The sequence below is a fragment of the Cetorhinus maximus genome, chromosome 29 (assembly GCF_964194155.1).
Source record: "Cetorhinus maximus chromosome 29, sCetMax3.hap1.1, whole genome shotgun sequence".
In the NCBI taxonomy this organism is placed as follows: domain Eukaryota; kingdom Metazoa; phylum Chordata; class Chondrichthyes; order Lamniformes; family Cetorhinidae; genus Cetorhinus; species Cetorhinus maximus.
The window spans coordinates 21,829,615-21,853,448 of record NC_135907.1 but is presented as its reverse complement, the minus strand read 5'-3'; the positions used below and the strand labels follow the sequence as shown (position 1 = coordinate 21,853,448).

Genomic DNA, 23,834 nt, shown 5'->3' with positions numbered 1-23,834 from the left:
GCAGTATACTGCTCATTTATTAGAATTGATGGACTATGTATTGTTCATCACAGGAGTGACCTCTCTTGGGATCTTATTGAGGGACCATGAATACAGAACAATATTTTTTAAAAATCAGAATTTATGAGGCCATTTAATTAAGACTTCATTGTAAGTGCACTCAAAAAATACACACACAAGAGAATTTGTCTAATATACATGGGTGAGAATCACCCCGCCACTTAAAAGCTTTTCTTTAAACAAAGTTCTCCACCTTCTTTGTCTAAGATTCCACTGCCATTAGCTTCCCCTCTGCCATCTCACGTGGTCCAGAGCTGTGAGGGCCTTGAGGATATTTTGCCTCAGCAGACATTGCTGCACATCGTGCAGATTGAGGTCACCTCGACTGGGCACCGACTGCCACTTCCAGGTGTGTGGGGCCAGGGGTCTATTGTTGTGCGAGGCCCACCAAGACACAGCTTTTAATTGCTCTGACATTCAGAATACAGCTTCCCTCTGTGGTGGTTCTGCTATGGGGATTCTACAGTCAGTTCATGGATAAAATGCTGGCTGGAGTTTAACAAACATCTGATAGCCACTTTAACTTTTCTTCCTCATCTTCCACAGTTGAAGTATTCCTGTAGTGACAATTCCTTTTTCTTCCAGGATGGTCCCAGCATCAACTTCTTCACATCAGGTTCCAATCTCCTGCATCCATGGTCGGTGAATGGGAGCTCCCATCTGACAAGGCGGCAATGGTGAAGGGGCAGTTATTTTGCACCCCCTCTAGCCCACACCCCTTGTCTTTCCTTTGCTAATCTAGACCTCACAATGATGAAAGTAGTTTCACTTACAGAAGTTCCTCATGGTCTTTCCAAACTGTTACTCCACAACATAGGCTGAATCGCAATCACTGTTATGCAAGTGACCACGGTAGCTGTTTCCACATCCAGCGTTTCCCCACAATTATCAACAAGGGAGGCAGTGGCCTTCTCTTTTCCAGTACAAGGAACAGGGAGGGTTGACCATCTGGGCTGCTCTCTGTCCTCATCACCCTCCCAGAGACAGCACATTTAGGGCAGATGGTCCACTTGGTTGATGCCAGGTAATGTGGCAGCTGCTTCACTCCAAACACCCAGAGCTCAGACTCATGCCGCTCAGAAAGGAACTTCCTTCGTCAGCAGGTTAAACGTTTTGGTTGCGATGCTCCGCAGGGCAAAAGTGGGGGCATTTGGTGTGAAGGTTAAGAAGAGCTGGTACTGCTGGGTCTGGATGGCATAGCACTTGTGGTCGTCAGCGACAACGTAGCATTCTGCTGGGGAATGGGTGAAGCCGGTGTGGAATTCCTCATGGAGAGACACTGAGATGAGAAGATTGGACAATAAGAGTCTGAGTTGCATAAAGGGCTCAGCTATACACATCAGTATAAGCAGGGAAAAGGGTTAAGAAAGGCCATTTAAAAAATGGTCAATGGTAGGGTTCGTTTCTAGAGCAATAGGACTGAAAAGCAGAGAAGATTAAATTTGTTTCAAGCCTTGGTCAGAACACATGATGTACTGTTGGCAATTCTGGTTTCCAGGTTATAATAAGGATATCGAGGCACTGGCAAAGGTGCAAAAAGAATTCACAAGGACAAAACCAGAACTGAGAGGATATATCTATCAGGAGAGATTGAACAGGCTGTGTTTCTTTTCTCTAGAAAAGAGAAAATTGAGGGATGGGTCTGATAGAGATCTTGAAGATAATGAAAGGGTTTGCTAGGGTAGATGTTGACAAAATTTTTCCACCTGTCTAAAATCAGGTCATAAATAGAAAAGTTGCTAATAAATCCAATCAGGAATTCAAGAGAAACTACTTTACCCAGACAGTGGTGAGAAAGTGGAACTCACTACCACAGGCAGTGGCTAAGTTGAATAACATTTAAGGGGAAGCTGGATAAACATCAGGGAGAGAGGAACAGAAGAATGTGTTGATGGGATTAGGAAGAGGCTCATGTGGAGTGTAAACACCAACATGGGCCAGCAGGGCTGAATGGCCTGTTGCGGTGCTGTAGAATCCATGTAACACAAATAATACCACACTTTTTACTGGTACAAGTGTCTTTAACACAGCAAAACATCCCGGGTTTCACTGAAGTGGTGGGGGGGAATAGATCACCATTTTCAAAAGGAAAACGCAGTCAAAGAAAAGTGAAACATTGAAGAGGAATGTCAAAAAAATTACAAGGCCAGAAAAATAAATTTGATGTGGCTCATTTGTCCAGCCCCTGGCTGGAAGGGGAGTATATAAACACTGTGTATCTTCAGCAAGCATTTCACACAGGGAAGAAAACTATTCCCTCGACAATTAAAAAATAATCAAAGTTTTTAACAGAAGCATGTTTGATTCCGTCTGTTCTCCAAAGGCTTAAAGAGCTCAATTCCTGATCAGAGGGACAGAAGGGGAGGGGAGGAGAGGAAAAGCGCTGTTACTGTCCCTGCAAAAGGAAGTGGAAAATGAAATGCCTCAAGAGGCGGCAACTGATCAGGAAAATACTCCAAAAAGTGTCGAAGGAAGGACAGAGAATTATGCAAGATGAGACTGAACTGAAACCTGTATCAGAAATCAAAAAGAAACAGAAAAGAAAGCTTGCAACTAACATCCAGGAAACAAATCAAAAAGCCAAAGAATGCTGAAGGGAAGGAGTCCATGTTTTCCGGAGGCGGGCGGGCGGGGGGGTGGGGGGTGGGGTGGGGGGGGGAGTGGTGGAGTGCGGGCAGGAAAGAAAGAGTTAATCTATGAATTATCATGCGCTTTAATTATTTTCACTTACCAGGCTTGAATTCAGTTGAATCTGCTGGAAAATATGAAGAGACAGCTAGGGTATAAAACAGTCGGAGAACTGATCTGCGTCTCTCAGGAGGAAGTACTGCTCCTGTAACAATTTCATTAAAATAAACATCACAATTAACACCTTTCCTGGCAAATCACGAGAAAGCAGCTTTCCAACATCGTGCTTGCCGTCCAACCAATTCGGGGAGCGGGGGCGGTTTTGGAAGGAGCAACACGAAAGGCAAACAGTCAACAAAGACGCGAAATGAAATAGAGCTGAGGCTCGGAGAGTGACTACACAACCAAAGGCTTTGCAGCACCGAAAGGAGGCTGACATTCACTCCCCATCATTCGCTGCCCTTGATAAGGTGGTGGTGAGCTGCCTTCTTCAGCCGCTGCAGTCCATGTGGTGTAGGTACACCTACAGGGAGTTCCAGGATTTTGACCCAGCGACAGTGAAGGAACGACTGATATTTTCCACTTCAGGGCGTTGTGCAACTTGGGAGGGGGACTTGGAGGTGATGGTGTTCCCATGAAATCTGCTGGCCTTGTCTATCTAGATAGGGGAGACTAAGGATTTGGGACAGGGACCGACATGGGGGACAGGAGTAAGCCACATCTTTTTTCTCTACCTATTCCTGGGGAATATGAAAATCAAGTCTTGGATACTACCAGCTGTGGTAGGTTCATCTTTACATTGAGAACGAGGCAGAGAAGTACCACATGCTGCTACCAATAGGACATTGACAATGTTAAAAGTGACAGTAACAATGGCTCGACAATGTGCTTACCTTGCTGTTGACTGTGATCAACGGCATGAGGCTGCAGCGTGAACAAATTCTTGTTCTGTTCTCTGTTTATTAACAGAAGACTGGAAGAAAAACACAAGAGACGAGAAAGTAACAGCCAAGGCGAAACCGCTGACTGTGGATAAGTGTTAATGTCTTTGCCGAGAATTGTTAGTTATTGCTTGGATTGGTGTTTCTGTAAACAATTAGCAAACCTCAGTCCCCAAGCCCAGTTAAATCACACATTCAGCAAATAAAAAAAAACACAGAAGCTGCCACCTCCAGAGAGGGACACCAGGCTCAAACATTCAATGATTAACGATATTTACCATCTGGATCAGGATTAAGTGTCTCAGCTTCGATCTACATATTGGGAATAAATGCTACTCCCAATGGACAGAATTCATTGCTCCCACTATACTGAAATCCAATGCACCCAAATTCCTTCTCTTTCATTCAAACCAGACAGAATCCCCTTCTGTCACTCACACTTTCACCCCCACATAAAATCCAACAAAGAAAATGAAGCACTTTTGAAGTGTGGTCACTGTTGTAATGAAGGAAGCAAGGCAGCCAATTTGTGCACAGCAAGCTCTCACAAAAAGTAGTGTGATAATGACCAGATAATGTGTTTCTTTTTTTGCGTGATGATGTTTGAGGGATAAATATTGGCCAGGGCTCATCAAAATAGTGGCATTGGATCTGAGTTTACCTGAGAAAGCAGGCAGAGCCTCGGTTTAACATCTCTTCTAAAACATGGCACCTCTGACAGTGAGCAGTTTCTCTACTGCACTGACCGTCAGCCTGCATATTTGTGCTCAAACCTCCGGAGTGGGACTTGAATCCACCCCCTTCTGATTGAGGAGATAGTTCTTCCACTGAGCCACTGCAGATACTGAACCTCCCTCTATCAACCCCAAAACTCCATATAAAATCTCAAAAGGACAGGACGACACAGTATTTATTTTCATGGCACAGACACAGAACCTTCCTCAGTCATCTGATTTTAAATGCATTCGCTGTCGTCAAATCTACTGTCAAATAACACCAGCAGACATCTTACCTAAGGCGTTTAAGGCTTTCTATGGAAAATACACATGCTTATGCAGCATTCTGCGTTAATAAAGGATTTTTGGATTGGGAGGAGAAGGGGAGGGGCGGAAGGGGAGGAGAGAGGGAGGGGTGGAAGGGGAGGAGAGAGGGAGGGGTGGAAGGGGAGGAGAGAGGGAGGGGCGGAAGGGGGGGAGAGAGGGAGGGGCGGAAGGGGAGGAGAGAGGGAGGGGCGGAAGGGGAGGAGAGAGGGAGGGGCGGAAGGGGGGGAGAGAGGGAGGGGTGGAAGGGGAGGAGAGAGGGAGGGGCAGAAGGGGAGGAGAGAGGGCGGGGCGGAAGGGGAGGAGAGAGGGAGGGCGGAAGGGGAGGAGAGAGAGTGGGGTGGAAGGGGAGGAGAGAGGGAGGGGTGGAAGGGGAGGAGAGAGGGAGGGGCGGAGGGGGAGAGGGAGGGGCGGAGGGGGAGAGGGAGGGGCGGAGGGGGGAGAGGGAGGGGCGGAGGAGGGAGGGGGTGAGAGAGGGAGGGGTGGAAGGGGAGGAGAGAGGGGGGGCGGAGGGGGAGGAGAGAGGGAGGGGCGGAGGGGGAGGAGAGAGGGAGGGGCGGAGGGGGAGGAGAGAGGGAGGGGCGGAAGGGGGGGAGGGAGGGAGGGGTGGAAGGGGAGGAGAGAGGGAGGGGCGGAAGGGGAAGAGAGAGGGAGGGGCGGAAGGGGAGGAGGGAGGGAGGGGTGGAAGGGGAGGAGAGAGGGAGGGGGGGGAGAGGGAGGGGCGGAGGGGGGGAGAGGGAGGGGCGGAGGGGGGGAGAGGGAGGGGCGGAGGGGGGAGAGGGAGGGGCGGAGGGGGGAGAGGGAGGGGCGGATGGGGGGAGAGGGAGGGGCGGAGGGGGGGAGAGGGAGGGGCGGAGGGGGGAGAGGGAGGGGTGGAGGGGGAGAGAGAGGGAGGGGTGGAAGGGGAGAAGAGAGGGAGGGGCGGAGGGGGGAGAGGGAGGGGTGGAGGGGAGAGAGGGAGGGGTGGAAGGGGAGGAGAGAGGGAGGAGCGGAGGGGGGAAGAGGGAGGGGTGGAGGGGGAAGAGGGAGGGGTGGAGGGGGAAGAGGGAGGGGTGGAGGGGGAAGAGGGAGGGATGGAGGGGGGAGAGGGAGGGGTGGAGGGGGGTAGCGGGAGGGGTGGAAGGGGAGGAGAGAGGGTTGGCAGGGGAGAAGGTGAGGGAGAGGGGAGGGGGGAAAGGAGAGAGGGATGGGGAGGAGAGAGAGAGGGGGAGAAGGGAAAATCAATCAATGTTCTTTTTTAATGCATCCACCTATGGGAACGGTTTTCAAGCCTTGGAGAAGTTCACATTTTGCAATGTTTTTAACCAAACTGGTGCTTGGGTAGATTAAGGAACCCAAGTTTCTTGCATTTGTAATGGAAATGAACTGGGAGATGACCTCGAGATCAGAAGAGATAAGAATGCCAATCGGTGACGGACTAGAACTGGGCAGACCGTATATGGCCTGGAGGATGGGGACATCCGGATTAAAGCTAAAAAAAACGGTAATTCTAAACTGGTCTTGGAGAGATGAGATTAGAGAATGCATGACAAGATGAAGTGTCTGTGTCTTCCACATGGCTTGTGAACTGTAGGAGGCTGATGAGCTGATTTGGTTTTGCAAAACTTACCCAAGGATGCTCGGGTGTAAGGGAACGCTGGCCGAGAAGGAACGTCGATGTACCCTGAGACAGGTCTTTAATGGTTCCAGTAGCGGGCTCCAGAATCTTTCAACTAACTGGGTGAATAAAACAAATCCAAATCTTGTTAAGAAAGCGCACCGTTTAAAAAACAAGTGAAATATGCGTATAACCCTTCCAAATCTACAAGACCAAGGGACTAACTGCCTTTCCAATCACTTTCACTAGACACAATTTTAACTAAATAGCTGACAACTCCTTTAAACATTTGCAAATGATTAGCAAAAAGACAGAATAAATTACAGCTCAGAGACTGATGAATTGAAATGGGAGTAAAGTGAATGATAATCAATGAGGTCACCGCAGTTTATTCCTCAGGTTTTCCCCCTCGAACTTTGAACGGTGCAGAGTTAAATTTCAACCAGTAGCTGGGGCACTGAGACGCGCCTTGTGAAGGAGGGAGAGAGACACGGGGGGGAGTGGGAATGAGACACAGTGGGTGATAAGGGAGCAGAACAAGGCAGACAGAGACTGAGATGGGGAGGGGAAAAAAAATAAAAGTTGCACAGGACTCATGCCCTTGATCACTGTCTGATAACCTCCTGAATCAAATGTGCAGAGGATTGTCAAGGGGGATCAGGTGTGCTGCCTTCCAAAACAGCCAAGCCTCATGTCCATCTTGTTCTGCACCTACTGCTAGAATGGACACATGAACAACAACAGGCACAAAGATGGGAGGAAAGTTAACTCACCTCAGTCTGAACTTGCTGCAAAGAGGGGGTTGGTCCACACAGCAGGCACACTTCCACTCCAGGGACCAACTGAAAGGTCAGCAGCCTGTGGGGCACCTGGAATAAGAGACCAGGAGGGGTACAGTGCTTAATGATTCTGTTCCCCATACCTCAAGAAACACAAGCTCGGTAATATCAGCGACCATCATTATCCGATGGAGAGAGATAGCAACTAGCAACTAATATGAAAACAGAAACTGCTGAAACAGGCAGCATCCATCGAGAGGGAAACCGAGTTAAAGGTTCAGGGCGACCACTCCAGAGATATTGCCTGACCTGCTGAGCATTTCCAACAGTTCCCCTTTTGTTTTTATTTCAGATTTCCACCATCCTTAGTATTCTGCTTTCTTTTTAGCAATGAAGGTAGTTTTATTCAAACTAAACGAAAGGTTGATTTTAAATCGGGAAGAATTAGATCTCGGACAAAGTTCTATGTTCTACAATTAGTTTCAGCACCTGAACTAGAAGTTTAAGAAATCGGGGCATTTAATAAGCGGGTATTTTCTGCACTTTTTCGGGATTAGCTAAGCAACATTGATTTTCTTCCTGGAAAAAGGATTTCTAAACACTTTGACCTCTAAACAATCTTATTTTAGGCTGTCATGTTGACATTCCTGAGTTGTTAGATGGTGCCCTGTGCACCGCCTTATCTCCCAAGTGTTTAGAAAAGACCAAGATATAATCCTCAACGTGATGTAAACTGAAACTGACCTTGAGCAGGGTAATGCACAAGCAGGGGGTGGTAACCACCCTGACGTTTTGAGTACCTGTCCTGTGCTCATTGGTCGGAATAGTTAGATTGGCGATTGGGGGGGCTGGTAGCTTTACCAGTGTCAAAAACGGGTACATAGATTGGTGTCATACTGGTGGTAGGGGCTGCTAAGGTACTGGGCTGAGGTCAGGCGGAGGTGCCGGACAAGTCCTGCTGAGGGGCCCGAGGCGGTGAGAAGGTTGCAGTACTCGTTGGTAGCTGCCTTAAGATGGATGAGGGGGAGGAGGATGGTGAGATCAACACATTCTGTGTCGACTACTTGTCTGCCACCTGGAACCAGTAAACCTCGACTGTTACAGGCCGTATACCTTTTCTGTCTAATTAGTTAATGTATCATAACTAAACTGTTGTTTCTTCATAAACTCAATAAACCATCAGTCAGCTGCCTATTTAGGTATTTGTGGTCCCAAATCCAAAAATCTTACTGAAGGGGTTCAAAAACAAAAACGCAAGTAGGCCTTTTGACTCTTTGAGCCTGCACGCCCATTCAATCAGATTATGGCTGATATTCGACCTCAAGTCCACTTTCCCATCTAACCACCATATCCCTTAATGCTCAAAAATCTACCGAACACTGTCTTGAATACATTTATTGACTAAACATCCACAGCTCTCTGTGGCAGAGAATTCCAAAGATTCACAACCCTCTGAGTAAAGGAATTGCTTCTCTACTCAGTGCTAAATGGCCGACCCCTCAAGCTGAGACTGTAACCCTGTGTTCTAGATTCTCCAGCCAGGGGAAATAGCCTCTCAGCACCAACCAATCAAGCCCTCACAGAATTTTATACCTTGCAATGAGATCAGCCCTCATTCTTTTAAACTCCAGAGTATCGGGCTACTCTGCACAATCAGGTCCTAATGCCCTGTCCTGGAGGGTTTGAGAAAAGGCATTTAGTCTTCAATAGTGATGTCTTCACAGTTAAACAGCCGGCCAACATTCACAATCAAGGCTTGCATGTGAAGAATGCCATTTAGGGGAGGTGCTGGTGGGGTGCATGGTAAGTACAGAACTGTACCCCAACAAAAGCCAACATCTTTACGGCAGCAGGTCAGAAAAACCAAAGCAAGAGGGGAAATGATTAACCCCAGTCCAAGTCTGTGGTCTTGTACCAGTTTACAAACCTGGCAAATTATCTTTCAAGACATGCTCTTCCCTTAACAGAGTTGTGGTACACAGTGATAATTTGAAACATTGCAAACTCCTTAATGAGGCAACCCGAAAAACGATTATCCATTACTGAAATGTTGTTTGCACAAACCAACAGCGATTAAATGCCTGTGCACGGGCCCCCCTGTGAAATGGAACAAATGATAAATGCTCCTCATGCAAAATACAAACTTCCCGATAGAATAAATGAATATTAATGAGCAGAATCTCTTAGGCTGGAATCCCAATTTGTGCCAAGCGAGCTGATGGCAGCCAGGGGCACCAAGTGGGCACGATGCAAGCAGCCGCAACAAGCTCAGCTATTCTCTGGGTGCCTGACTGCCATCAAATGATTCCTCACTGCAAAGTGCAAACGTACTTTATTAATTTGTGGTTGACACTGCAAGGCCTATTCCTCATTGCCCTGAATAGTCAGCTTGCTAGGCCTCTTCAAACAGGCAACCGTGCAACATGACCACTAGAATCTTGTGGAGACTGGACTGGGTGGAGGAGGTGGTGCAGGTTCCCTTTAGGATCATAGAAGGTTAATGGCTCAGAAAGTGGCCACTTGGCCCATCGTGTCTGCGCTGGCCGATAAACAAGCCACTCAGCCAAATCCCATTTTCCAGCATTTGGTCCGTAGCCCTGCAGGTCATGGCACTTGAGGTGAAGGCGGTGGCATAGTGGTTTTGTCACCGGACTAATATTCCAGAGACCCAGAGTACTGCTCTGGGGTCCTGGGTTCGAATCCCACCACGGCAGATGGTGAAATTTGAATTAAATAAAAATCTGGAATTAAAAGTCTGATGATGATCATGAAACTATTGTCAATTGTTGTAAAAATCCATCTGGTTCACTAATGTCCTTTAGGGAAGGAAATCTGCCATTCTTACCTGGTCTGGCCTACATGTGACTCCAGACCCGCAGCAACGTGGTTGACTCTTAAATGCCCTCTGAACGAGGGCATTAAGGAATGGGCAATAAATGCTGGCCTAGCCAGCGGCGCCCACATCCCATATGCAGACGCCTTTTACATGAGTTGAGGGTTTCTGCCTCTACTACCCTTTCAGGCAGAGAGTTTCAGACCCTCACCACCCCCTGCATGAAAACATTTTTCCTCACCTCCCTTCTAATCTTTCTGCCCATCACTTTAAATTTCACTGTACTCCAATACATTACACCGTGAATAATCTGCTGACACTCACTCTACAGGATCGCTTGCGCCCAATTTTATCCCATATAAAAAGAACATTCTTAAGGTAAAAGCATGCTTGCTCAAATATGATATAGGGATTTATAAAGAAGTATTAGCAAATGTGCTGATCAACGTAAGTAGTTTTCCATTTAAGATGGCCACAAAGTTGAGCAAATTGCCTCCATCCAATGGCCAGAGCCTGCACTCCATTACAAAAGTTAAGCCGGAAACGCTGACATGCCAATTTACAATGGTAAATGTTGACAGTAAAACGTGACCAAACACCGTGACAACTGGGGTAAAGGTTTGTAGACAGGAAGTGAAAAACCCAACAGACAGATGGTTGGTTACTCACCGTAGGGCTGCCATGTGGCAGATAGATGGGGTAATCACGCGATGAGCTGGGTGCCAGGGATCCCACCAGCCATGCCAACAACATTACCTCCTGGGCTGCGAGCCGCCACCACTTCTCTGTTGCCACAACGACTTTGCCCATGACCATGAGGCACCCAAAGTTACTCTCAGCAGCAGCAGCAGCAACAAATACATCCAGTGCCTCCTGTAGCAGACGAAAGGCAAGAGCCACTTTTACATTTAGAATAGCATACAATCTGCTTGAAAGGCCTAATAGCCAAGGCCATGTTACGGCTCAGAGCGCAAAGATACTGCCCAGCTGATTGTGCAGGGTGCTCTTTATCATTTTTCATTGTGGAGACCTGGTGGTTTTGAATTCAAGACAGGCTGAACAGATGAAATTTCTTTGACACTTGTAAGGAGCTACATAAGTTTGGGTCTCACTTAGTTTCCTGGCAAGTTTCCCTCCTAAAACCCTGGCTCCCAATAATCATATCCATCTCACTGAAACAATGAATGACACATTAAGGACTCCTCTTCACAAATTGCAGTTAAAGGTCATTGTTGAGTGGGGTTCAGTGTAAAGGGAAACTTTTACTGTTCATTGAACACCTGCCTTTGTTTATCTTGACATGCTTGATGGGACAATAAAGAGAGCTACACAGTCCATATTTCAACTAAGCTGGGAGTGTTTGATAGGACAGTGTAGGGGGATTTTTACTCTGCTTGTAACTCATGCTGTAACTGAGCTGCGAGAGTTTGATACTGACAACGAACCCTAAAGAGCAGCTAAGGAAAGTTCCACTCTCCACTATTCTTCATCTGTGCTTCAGCCCACCTGCGTTTTACTCCTGTAAAGTGTTCTGAGAAATCCCTGCGCAAATAATGTTTGTTAGAAATTTAAGTTATGGGTGAACTTATCAAAACTGAGCGATCAAGGTGATTCGCATCAGTCTGGGTGCAGCAGTCTTCCATTATGTCAGCAAGCAGGGTTCTGTCAGACTGGAGGATAATCATTGGACAGGACACTAGGGAGAACTCCCCCTGTTCTTTGAATTAGGGCCACAAGACCTTTAATATCCACTTGAGAGGGCAAACAGGGCCTTGATTTAACCTCTCATCCAGGGGGCACATCTGACAGTGCAGCACTAGGTGTGTTAGTCTACATTGCCTTGAACCTGCAACCTTCTGACTCCCACTGAGCCATGGCTGACACCAAACAACATGCCTCACTAACCTGTAGTATGTCAGAGTCTGGAGACACCACACAATCCACACACTGTGTCAGGTCTCCGATCCAATCCGAGGCAGTCAAGAAACTGTCAATCAGCTTGTAACAGGCCTAGGAAAATAGCAAAGGAATTCTCAGCTCAGATATGCACAACAAAAGGAACCCAGTCAAAGTATTTTCACCAGCATTAACACAGATGCCAACAGATTGCAGACAGACATTATAAGAATCTAGAATTAGAAATATTAAGTTTAAACTGCACTGCCTTCGGGCAATCCGCTTGGTCGGTCGGAAGTACATTCCTTCAATTAGCTGAATTTAATGTTGCCGAGAAAATGTATTACAGTCATCTGATTGAACTGCCAGAACCATGTGACCCCATTCTGACTAATTGGTAATTGGGAATCATATATCTCTGCTGTACCACTAGCCATCCTCTTATTGTGTGTGAACCTCTTGAGTTAAAGAAAAGTATTCAGGAGCTGGAACCCTGGCTAACCCACAGCAAGGTCCTACAAACAGCACTGTGATAAATGAATATTTTAGCAAAGTTGACTGGGGGAATAATCATTGGACAGGACACTAGGGAGAACTCCCCTGTTCTTTGAATTAGTGCCACAAGACCTTTAACATCCACTTGAGAGGCAGACAGGGTCTTGATTTAACCTCTCATCCAGGGGCGCATCTGACAGTGCAGCACTGGTGTGTTAGTCTACACTGCCTTGAACCTGCAACCTTCTGACTTCCACTGAGCCATGGCTGACACCAAACAACATGCCTCATGGTTCCACAGTCTCACTCACCCGGAGTTCCCGCTTCAATCGCTCCACATTCTTGAGGTTCACCAGATCGTCCAAACCAACCACCAGCACCTTGCGAAATCAGGAGCACAAGGTTAAAGTCTATCAAAGCCAGTCGGCTTTGTCCGACAGAAGCTTTCTGTACAAATGTAGCTCAGACAGTGCAATACAGAGACTGGGAATTCTGCGACTAGTAACTCTCACCTCCTGACTCCCCAAAGCCTGTCCACCATCAACAAGGCACAAGTGTGGATGAGTGTGGCTTTGACAACACTCAACAAGCTTGACCGCCATCCAGGACAAAGCAGCTCACTTAATTGGCATCCCATCCGTAGGAACATAGGAGCAGGAGTAAGCTATTTGGCCCATCAAGCCTGCTCTGCCATTCAAACAGATCATGGCATCTACCTCTACGTCACTTTTCCACACCATTCCCATATCCCTTGACGTCATTAGTATCCAGAAATCTATTGATTCTGTCTTGAACATGCTCAGAGACTGAGCTTCTAGAGACCTCCGGGGTAGAGAATTCCAAAGGTTCACCACCTTCTGAGTGAAGAAATTTCTCTTTATCTCAGTCTTAAAGGGCCTGCCCCTAATTCTAAGAATGTATGCCCTGGTTCTAGGCTCACCAGCCAGGGGTAACATCCCTATCCACAATCTGTCCCTGCAACACTGACGCACAGTGGCAGCAGTGTGTGTACCATCAACAGGATGCACTGCAGCAACTCACCAAGGCTTCTTCGACAGCACCTTCCAAACCCGCGATCTCTACCACCTAGAAGGACAAGGACAGCAGATACATGGGAACACCACCACCTACAAGTTCCCCTACAAGCCACTCACCATCTTGACTTGGTAATATATCGCCATTCCTTCATTGTAGCTGGGTTAAAATCTTGGAATTCCCTTCCTAACAGCATTTAGGTGTACATACACCAAATGGACTGCAGCGGTTCAAGTCGGTGGCTTGTCACCACTTTCTCAAGGGCAATTAGGGATGAGCAGCAAATGCTGGCCCAGCCAGTAACGCTCACATCCCATGGAAGAATAAAACAAAATTAAATCTATGACTTCTGGTTACTGACCCACTCACCAGAGGAAATAGTTTCTCCCTATTTACTCTACCAAAATCCTAATAGCTTGAAACATCTCAGTTAAATCTCTGCTTAATCTTCCCTGCCCTTCAAGCGAAGCCCATATCCCATGAAAGAGCAATTTTTTTTTTAAAACCTGAAGTCCCTCATCCCTGGCACCATCCTGGTAAACTTCCTCTGTGCTCTTTACTGAGCAGTGACATCCTTCCGAAAGTATGATGCCCAGCTGAACAATACTCCAGCTGAAGCCGAAACAGTGATTTGTAAAGGTTTAGCATGACTTCCCCGTCTTTATATTCAAAGCCCCTACTTAAAAAGCCAAGGATCCCTTATGTTTTCTTAGCCTTACCAATGGTTCCTGCAAATTGGAAGGTAGTAAATGTAAACCCACTATTTAAGAAAGGAGGGAGAGAGAAAACAGGGAGCCACAGACCTGTTAGCTTAATATCAGTAGGGAAAATGCTAGAATCTATAATAAAAGATGTGATAAGGGGACACTTGGAAAATAATGGTAGGACTGGGCAGAGTCAACAAGGATTTATGAAAGGGAAATCATGTTTAACAAACCTGTTGGGAGTTTTCTGAGGATGCAACTAGCAGAATAGATAAGGGGGAACTGGTAGATGTTGTATATTCAAATTTTCAGAAAGCTTTTGATGAGGTTCCACACAAGAGGTTAGTAAGCAAAATTAGAGCCCATGGGATTGGGGAGAATATACTTGCATGGATTGAGGATTAGTTAACAGACAGAAAACAGAGAGTAGGAATAAATGGGTCATTTTCAAGTTGGCAGGCAGTGACTAGTGGGGGACCACTAGGATCAGTGCTTGGGCCCCAGCTATTCACAATCTATATCATCAATGATTTGGATGTGAGGGCTAAATGTAATATTTCCAATTTTGCAGATGACACAAAACTAGGTGGAAGTGTGAGTTGTGAGGAGGAGGCAAAGAAGCTTCAATGGGATTTGGAGAGGCTAAGCGAGTCGGCAAAAATTAGGCAGATGGAATAAAACGTGGAGAAATGTGGGGTTATCCACTTTGGTAGGAAAAACAGAAATACACAGTATTTCTTAAATTCTTAAGAGAGGCTGGAAAGTGGTTGAACTTCAAAGGGACTTGGGTGTTCTTGTTCATGAGTCACTGAAAGCTAACTTGCAGGTACAGCAAGCAATTACGAAGCCAAATGGTATGTTGGCCTTTATTACAGTATAGGAGTAAAGATGTCTCACAGCAATTATATAGAGCCTTGGTGAGACCACACCTGGAGTATTATGTGCAGTTTTGGTCTCCTTACCTAAGGAAAGATATACTTGCCATAGAGGGAGTGCAACAAAAGTTCACCAAACTAATTCCTGGGATGGAGGGGTTGTCCTGTGAGGAAAGATTAAATAGACTGGACCTTTATTCTCTGGAGTTTAGAAGGATGAGAGGTGATTTCATTCAAACATTCAAAATTCTTACAGGGCGACAGGGTAGACGCAGAAAGGATGTTTCCTCTGGCTGGTGGTTCGAGAACCAGGCGACACAGTCTCAGAATAAGGGGCAGGCCACTTAGGACAGAGATGAGGAGGAATTTCTTCACTCAGAGGGTGGTGAATCTTTGGAATTCTCTACCCCAGAGGGCTGCGGAGGCTCAGTTGTTGAGTATGTTCAAGACTGAGATCAGTAGATTTCTACATATTAAAAACATCAAGGGATGCAGAGATAGTGCAGGAAAATGCTGTTAAAGTAGATCAGCCATGATCTCATTGACTGGCGGAGTGAGCTGGAAGGGCTGAATGGCCGACTCCTGCTCCTATTTCTTATTTTCTTATGCTGCCCTGCCACCTTCAAGGAGTTAAGAATATGCAGCCCCAGGTCCCTCTGCTCATTTACCTACTCAAAATAATACCATTTAGATTTAAAAAAAAACAAAATGATGGAAATACTCAGCTGATCTGACTGCATCTGTGCAGACAGAAAGAGTTAATGTTCCAGCTTGGTGGCTATAATCAGAACTTTTCTGATTTAAAGGTTATCGAGCTAAAACATTAAATTTATTCTTCTCTCCACAGATACCGCCTAGCCATTTGAGTATTTCCAGCATTTTCTATTTCTTTTTCAGGTTGCTAACATCTGTGACGTTTTGCTTTTAAACCATTTGGATTACACTGCCCCTCTTATGTTGTGAAGCTGGGTCAGGCTACAAGGCTCTGAACTCAAGGGTGAGACTTCTAACCATCAGAGGGAGAACTGGGCCAAGAAATACAATTATTACCCTGCAGTCACACCTCATGCTGAGCAGCCCATACGTCAAATATTATTTTCAGTTCGGATTTGACCTTTTCCAAGTGAATATTGTTAGTGGCGTGGATCAGACCACCTTCTACTTTCAACATCTGTTCTTGGCATCAAAGAACTCGCAGGTGATTCCTAACAAGCTGCTTTTCTCCAAACCTTGAAAGAAAGAACCAGCCTTTCATAACCTCAGGACGTCCCAAAACGTTTTACAGCCTTTGAAGTAATTTTAAACTGTGGTCACTGTTTTAATACACAAAATGCGACAGCCAATCTGCACATAACAAGGTCCCACAAACATCAATGTGATAATGGCCTGATTATTTGATTTTTAGTGATGTTCATTGAAGGATAAACATTGGCCAGGACACTGGGGAGAACTTCCCTGCTCTTCTTCCAAATAGTGCCAGGTTATCTTTCATAGGCGCTCGAGACGGCAGACGGGGCTTTGGTTTAATGTCTCATCTGAAAAACAATACCTTAGACAGTGCAGCACTCTCGCGGTACTCGTGCTGGGACCATCAGCTGGATTTTTGTGCTGATAACTCTGGTGGTCTGGGTCTTGAACCCACAATATTCTGACTCTGAAGTGAGAGCGCTACCCACTGAGCCACGGCTGACAAGAGCAGCATTAACAGCACCAGTCCTGCAATTCTTCCATTTTTCACACTGAGCTTCCTTTGGCATCAGTGATAACACTATTGGCCATAACACAAATCTGGCCAGTGGGAAGCTGACATCCAAGAGGGCGAATGGGCTAGAAGGCCTTTTCCTGCCTGCCGTTGTTCGTCACAGCTGATGTAGGTGTCTTTTAAAAAAAACTCTGCCAATCTAAATAAGACTTTGACTTGCGAACTCACCATGGCACTGAACACGTTGTCTAACAGGCGGCTGAGGTAAAGGTCACTTGCATCTTCCTCAGAGGTCATGGCGATGAGAGTGATGCTGCGTAACCATAGAAACAAGCTGTTAGCACAGTACGGACTAGGTCTTAGGCATATCTTTTGGGCACCTGCACAGCTATTTCTGAGGATCTGCTAACGTGTCCCTGGAACACAGACGTTAAGTATTGTGCAAAACAAAAAAGTACAGTATTTCTTTCTTGGAGTTTTCGACATTCTTACAAATGTTTCTTTCCTTCCCTCTCCCCACTGAAGGCAGTGAACCATCTGTCCTTCAGTGCCTCATCCAAGTTTCCTATCTTCACCCTGCATGCCTAGACTATGAATGTCAGTGAGCTATTTGTGGTCAGCATCAAGGCCCGTGTTCACTGGACAGCCCCACGTTCCAGCAGGGAGTCACTGGTTAGCGGTTAGTAATGGCAGCTCCGGGCAAACTCCCCCCACTTTGGGTGCCTGGGTTTAATTTGTTTCATTGCCCCCACATTTAAACCAATATTGTGCATCGGTCTTCACGGTGGAGGACGCTATAAACATCCCAAAGATCTCAGATAAGCAAGGAGCTAATGGGAGGAAAGGTCTTGTAACAGTCTCTATCATGAGGGACAAAGTATTTGACAAACTAATGTGACTAAAGGCAGACAAGTTGCCAGGATCTGATGGCCTGAATCCAAGGGTTTTAAAGGAAGTGGCTGCAGAGATAGTGGAGGCATTGGTGGAAATATTCCAGAACTCACTGGATTCTTGGGGGGGGGGGGGGGTCCCAACAGATTGGAAAACCGCTAATGGGACACCCCTGTTCAAGAAGGGGAGGAGAGACAAAAAGCAGGAAACTATAGGCCAGTCAGCCAAACATCTGTCGTTGGGAAAATGCTAGATTATTATTAAGGAAGACATAGCAGGACATTTAGAAAAGCTTAACACAATCAGAGTCAACATGGTTTTATGAAAGGGAAATCATGTTTGACAAATTTACTTTGAGGATATAACAAGCAGAGTTGATAAAGAGGAACCGGTAGATGTAGTGTATTTGGATTTCGAGAAGGCATTCGATAAGGTGCCACATAAAAGGTTATTGCACAAGATAGGAGTTCACGGTATTGGGGGGTAATGTATTAGCATGGATTGAGGATTGGTTAACACACAGAAGACAGGGAGTTGGGATTAATGGGTCTTTTTCTGGTTGGAAAGACGAAACTTTCTACAAGGATCAGTCCTAGGGCCTCAATTATTTACTATCTATATTAATGACTTGGAGGAGAGGGCAGAGTGTAATTTATCCAAATTTTCTGATGATACAAAAATAGGCGGGAGGACATAAGGAATCTGCAAGGATATATAGATTGGCTGAGTGAGCGGGCAAAAACTTGGCAGATGGAGTTTAATGTAGGAAAGTGAGAGGTCATGCACTTTGGTAGGAAGAATCAAAAGGCAGACTGTTATTTAAATGGAGAGAGACTCCAAAGAAGTGAAGCACAGAGGGATCTGGGTGTTCTTGTGCATGAAATATAAAAAGTTAGCATGCAGAAGCAGCAAGTAATTAAGAAGGTAAATGGAATTTTGGCCTGTATTACTAGGGAGTTGGAGTTTAAAAATAAGGAAGTCTTGTTACAACTTTACAGGGCGTTGGCGAGGCTGCACCTGGAGTACTGTGTACAGTTTTGGTATTTAAGAAAGGATATACTGGCATTGGAGGCAGTTCAAAAGAGACTCAATACTCTGATTCCTGGGATTAAGGGGCTGACTTGTCAAGAACGGCTAAACAGGTTAGGCCTTTATTTATTAGAGTTTAGAAGAATGAGGGGTGATCTTATTGAAACGTACAAGATTCTGACAGGGGCTTGACAGGGTAGATGTTGAGAAGATGGACTGCAGTGGTTCAAGAAGGCAGCTCACTACCACCTTCTCAAGGGCAACTAGGGATGGGCAATAAATGCTAGCCCAGCCAGCGAAGCCCACATCCTGTGAATGAATTAAAAAAAAAACTAGTGGGGGAATCTCGAACTAGGGGACATAGTTACAGAATAAGGGGACACTCATTTAAAAGTGAGATGCGAAGGAATTTCTTCTCTCAGAGGGTAGTGAATGTCTGGAATTCTCTACCCCAGAGAGTTGTGGAGCCTAGATTACTGAAAGTATTTGAAAAGGAGGTGGACAGATTTTTAAGATATTGGGGAACTGAGGGCTATGAGGAGCTGGCACGAAAGAGGAGTTGAGGCCTGGGCCAGATCAGCCATGATCTTATTGAATGGCAGGTCAGGCTTAAGGGGCCAAATGGCCTATTCCTACTCCTATTTCTTATGCTCTTATGAAATTATCTGAGCAAAACTAACCCAGAACAGAGCATGAATCTGTCTGGTCTCCAGAGTTCAGAGCTGTGCAGGAATGATGCATTTACCTTCCGGTTGTTCTCTATACGCACTATGCCCTGTGCTCTGGAAATCCCTCCCTAAACCTCTCCACCTCCCTTTCACGATGTTCTTTAAAGCTTACATCTCTGACCAAGCTTAGGTCACCTGTCCTAATATCTCCTTCCATGGCTCAGTGTCAAATTTTGTTTGATAATCACTCCTGGGAAAGCCCCAGGACCTATTACTGCATTATAGGTGCTATATAAATGCATTCATTTTTACCCATTATTCATAATTGGGATTTTTCTATGCACCTCTCGAGCATATCTAGGGAGGGAGAGCAGCCACAGCAACTGGTAGTTTGTTCTGACTGTTGTATTTCAGTGATACATGAAGGGGTAGAGAGGAAATTCTAGTAGTTGTGCAGAAGGCTTCCCCACCCACCCGCTTACTGAATGTGTTGGGTTTTTTAATCCAGTAGTCCTGTAACAGCAAAAATATCCTTTTCTTTAATTTCAATCAAAAATACTAAATATCCAGAGATCAGAAGAGGAAAATCTAAAGATATTTTGAAAGATAAATTTAGAATCATAAAATGGTTACAGCACAGGAGGCCATTCAGCCCGTCGTGTCCCTGCTGGCTCTCTGCAAGAGCAACTCAGTTTATTCCACTCTCCCACTTTTTCCCCGTAACCCTGCAAATTATTCTCTTCAGATTATTATCCAACTTTCTTTTGAAAACCACGACTGAATCTGCCTCCACCACCCTATCAGGCCTTGCATTCCAGATCCTAACCACTCACTGTATAAAGGAGTTTTCCTCATGTTGCTTTTGGTTCTTTTGCCATTCATCTCAAATCAGCATCCTCCAGTTCTTGACCCTTCCGCCAATGGTGACATTTTCTCTCCATCTACTCGTTGAAGCAGAGAAGACTGAGGGGCGACCTGATCGAGGTGTACAAGATTATGAGGGGCAAGGACAGGGTGGATAGGGAGCAGCTGTTCTCTTTAGTTGAAGGGTCAGTCATGAGGGGACATAAGTTCAAGGTGAGGGGCAGGAGGTTTAGGGGGGACGTGAGGAAAAACTTTTTTACCCAGAGGGTGGTCCCGGTCTGGAATGCGCTGCCTGGGAGGGTAGTGGAGGCGGGTTGCCTCACATCCTTTAAAAAGCACCTGGATGAGCACTTGGCACATCATAACATTCAAGGCTATGGGCCAAGTGCTGGTAAATGGGATTAGGTAGGTATGTCAGGTGTTTCTCACGCGTCGGTGCAGACTCGATGGGCCGAAGGGCCTCTTCTGCACTCTGTGATTCTGTGATATTCTGTCCAGACCCCTCATGAATTTTGAACACCTCTATCAAATTTGCTCTCAATCCTCTCTCCTCCAAGCTCCTGTCACTCCTGCGTACAGAGCCGCTTTCTCCCTATGAAAAGCTTACGAGGAAAATCATTGTTGGTTTTTGTTTTAAAATCAATATGCGGCCATGAGTTAGTGTCTCACGTGCAGCCAAATCCATCATGGATCCCTGGACTTTCATTCAATCTCACCTGTCCTGGAAAACTCTCCAACAGACCCTGGTGTTGCCAGTGCAGGTGCTGGTCAGAAGAACATCCTGGTTACTCCCAAACATATGCACTCCATTCAGAGAGCCAATTACAGAGAACGGAAGCTGCAAAATTAAAAGGGACATTACTGAGAATGTAATGAACATGGAAAAGCCATTCAGCCCATTGAACCGGTTTCTCCCAACCCAATCTCAAAGTTTAAATCATTAAAGGAATTTGTGGGGTTAATAGAGAGACAAACAATTTCCTCTGGTGGCAAAGTCCAGAACAAGGAGGTGCATCCTTAAAATTAGAGCTCGGTCTTTCATGGTGACATCAGGAACCGCTTCTTCACATAAGAGCAGGCCAGAGGCTGGGAATTACGTGACAAGTAACTCACCTCCTGACTCGCCAAAGCCTGTCTATCTCCAAGGCACAAGTCAGGAGTGTGATGGAATACCCTCCACTTGCCTGGATGAGTGCAGCTCCAATAACATTCAAGAAGCTGAACCCCATCCAGGACAATGCAGCCCACTTGATCTGCACCCCATCCACCACCGACGCACAGTGTAAACCATTTGCACGATGCACGGCAGCAACTCACCAAGGCTCCTTTGATAACAACTTCCAAACCCGTGACCTCTTGTCACCTAGAAAGACAAGGGCAGCAGATGCATGGGAACACCACCATCAGCAAGTTCACTTCCAAGCCACACACCATCCTGACTTGGAACTATATCGCCATTCCTTCACAGTTGCTGGATCAAAATCCTGGAACTCCCTACCTGACAGCACTATGGGTGTTCCTACACCACATGCACTGCAGTGGTTCAAGAACATGGCTCACCACCACCTTCTCAAGGGCAATTAGGGATGGGCAATAAATGCTGGCCCAGCCAGTGACACTCACATTCCATGAAATAAATTTTTAAAAAGCAAAAAGATGGTGGAAATCTGGAATTCTCTCCTCAAAGAAGTTATTGAGGTTGTCAATTGAAAATTTCAAAACTGAGATTGTTAGATATTTGTTAGGCAAAGGTGTTAAGGGGTATGGAACCGAGGCAGATGGATGGAGTTAAGATGCAGATCAGCTGTTATTCAATTGAATGGTCTTCTCCTGTCCTACAGGAGAAATTGTTTCCAACTCTGCAGTAGCATTAGGCAGTGCTTCTTCTGATTGGCAACCCAACCACCTTAAACGTTCACTCCTTCTACCACTGGTGTACCATGGCTGAAGTGCATACCATCTACAAAATGCACTGTGGCAACCCGCCAAGGCCTCTTCAACAGCACCATGCAAATCTGTGACCTCTAAGACCTAGAAGGGGAAGGGCAGCAGGTGTATGGGAACACCACCACCTGCAAGTTTCTCACCATGCCAACTAGGAAATATAACTGGCCATTTCTTCATCACGGCTGGGCCAAAATACTGAGAATTCCCTTGCTAACAGCCCTCAGCAGTTCAAGAAGGCAGCTCACCACTACCTTTTCAAGGATGGGCAATGACGCCAATCTTGCTATACGGCTCACATAAGACCATAAGATCTAGGAGTAGAAATCAGGCCATTCGGCCCATCGAGTCTGCTCCGCCATTCAATCATGGCTGATAACTTTCTCAACCCCATTCTCCCCGTAACCTTTGATCCCCTTACCAATCAAGAACCTACCTATCTCGGTCTTAAATTCACTCAATGACCTGGCCTCCACAGCCATCTCAAGAGTCGGCCCAGCATTTTCTTTTAAACACATTTTATTCACTGGAATGACCAGCCAGTCACCACCAATACCAGATGTGTGGTCAGGTTTGGAATAAGGTGGCATTTTGCAGAAGCACTCATGGGCACCACATCCTGTGATGGCTGCTGCACCACATGTCCCTAATTATAAAAGACAAGGAAAGCTTGTTCCCCTGTCTCTTTCCTTCTTCATGGCAATGACCTCTGCACAGCTGATGGAGTGGCACTGGCCCTTAATGTTCCTGAGTGCAAAACCACAGCATTTCATTCCTTGATTTAAATTGCAAAGAGAGTTTATTTAAAAATGAGAAGTCAGTGAAACATAAAGCGTAAGACCTGAGTGAGGTTACCTGCCTGCTCTCCCCCTTGCTTCTGCAGTACAGAGGGACCCCACTGCTGGTTGCTAAGCACAGTAGCTGCACAGACACCGCCATCTTGTTCAGCCAATGTTGCAATCCCCCGCCCCCTTCACTTTCCCGAGGCATGCCGGGATTCGGCAGCGTCGCCTAGCAACCGCTCCCTAACAAACCCCCGCGCATGCGCCGCCTCTTTCGAGCAGCCTCCCGCGCATGCGCCGCCGCTTTCGAGCAGCCTCCCGCGCATGCGCGGCTCTGCCAAGATTGTGACATTCTCCTCAATTCTAATTAGGATTTCCCATCAACCAGGAGTCAAATGAATGAAAAGGCAGGGACACTGATAAAAGGGCAGCAATATGCTTCAGATTACAATCAAAGCAAACGAAAACCTGATTAAATGACAACATAATGTTACTGAAATTTCTGCTGCTGCAAGTTTTGTCTTAAACTTGAGCAAGATATTGAAAGATATTAAGGAATGAAACCAGACGAACCACCTGGCATTGGCCTAGGCAGTGGGAAGGACCACGGCAAACTCAGCCCTGTCGACCCTGCAGAGTCCTCCTTACTAACAACTGGGGGCTTGTGCCAAAATTGGGAGAGCTGTCTCCCAGGCTAGTCAAGCAACAGCCTGACACAGTCATCCTCACGGAATCATACCTCACAGATAATGTCCCAGACACCACCATCACCATCCCTGGGTATGTCCTGTCCCACTGGCAAGACAGACTCAGCAGAGGTGGCGGCACAGTGGTATACAGTCGGGAGGGAGTTGCCCTGGGAGTCCTCAACATCGACTCTGGACCCCATGAAGTCTCATGGCATCAGGTCAAACATGGGCAAGGAAACATCCTGCTGATTACCACGTACCGCCCTCCCTCAGCTGATGAATCAGTGCTCCTCCATGTTGAACGCCACTTGGAGGAAGCACTGAGGGTGGCAACGGCGCAGAATGTACTCTGGGTGGGGGACTTAAATGCCCAGCACCAAGA

General features: G+C 46.4%; 1 protein-coding gene across 4 annotated transcripts; it reads right to left on the bottom strand.

Moving 5' to 3' along the window:
• Positions 1 to 275: 275 nt before the first annotated feature.
• Positions 276 to 22,979, bottom strand: fuz (fuzzy planar cell polarity protein). Of its 4 annotated transcripts, none has more exons than XM_078531776.1 (11): positions 22,841 to 22,979; positions 20,754 to 20,875; positions 16,814 to 16,898; positions 12,581 to 12,649; positions 11,784 to 11,888; positions 10,548 to 10,751; positions 7,040 to 7,135; positions 6,279 to 6,385; positions 3,582 to 3,661; positions 2,792 to 2,893; positions 276 to 1,339 (listed from the first exon to the last, which is right to left on the bottom strand). In XM_078531776.1, exons 2-11 carry the CDS (start codon positions 20,834 to 20,836, stop codon positions 1,137 to 1,139), a joined length of 1,134 nt encoding a protein of 377 aa, XP_078387902.1. In that variant the 5' UTR covers positions 20,837 to 20,875; positions 22,841 to 22,979; the 3' UTR covers positions 276 to 1,136. The 4 variants fall into 4 exon arrangements, with proteins under 4 accessions (XP_078387902.1, XP_078387901.1, XP_078387903.1 ...); XM_078531775.1 differs by having other exon boundaries at positions 22,837 to 22,956; XM_078531777.1 differs by lacking the exon at positions 22,841 to 22,979 and adding an exon at positions 21,355 to 21,445.
• Between the last annotated feature and the right edge of the window lie 855 nt (positions 22,980 to 23,834).

Bases quoted from the DNA above. Each gene is read 5' to 3' on its own strand.
- fuz (XM_078531775.1), bottom strand. From the start codon at position 22,920: ATGGCGGTGTCTGTGCAGCTACTGTGCTTAGCAACCAGCAGTGGGGTC. The intron at 7,136-10,547 runs GTGAGTAACCAA...CTCTTATTCCAG, and splicing joins TGCCACATGGCAGCCCTACG to GTGCCCCACAGGCTGCTGAC. The intron at 3,662-6,278 runs GTAAGTTTTGCA...TTTTTCTTCCAG, and splicing joins TTACACCCGAGCATCCTTGG to TCTTCTGTTAATAAACAGAG.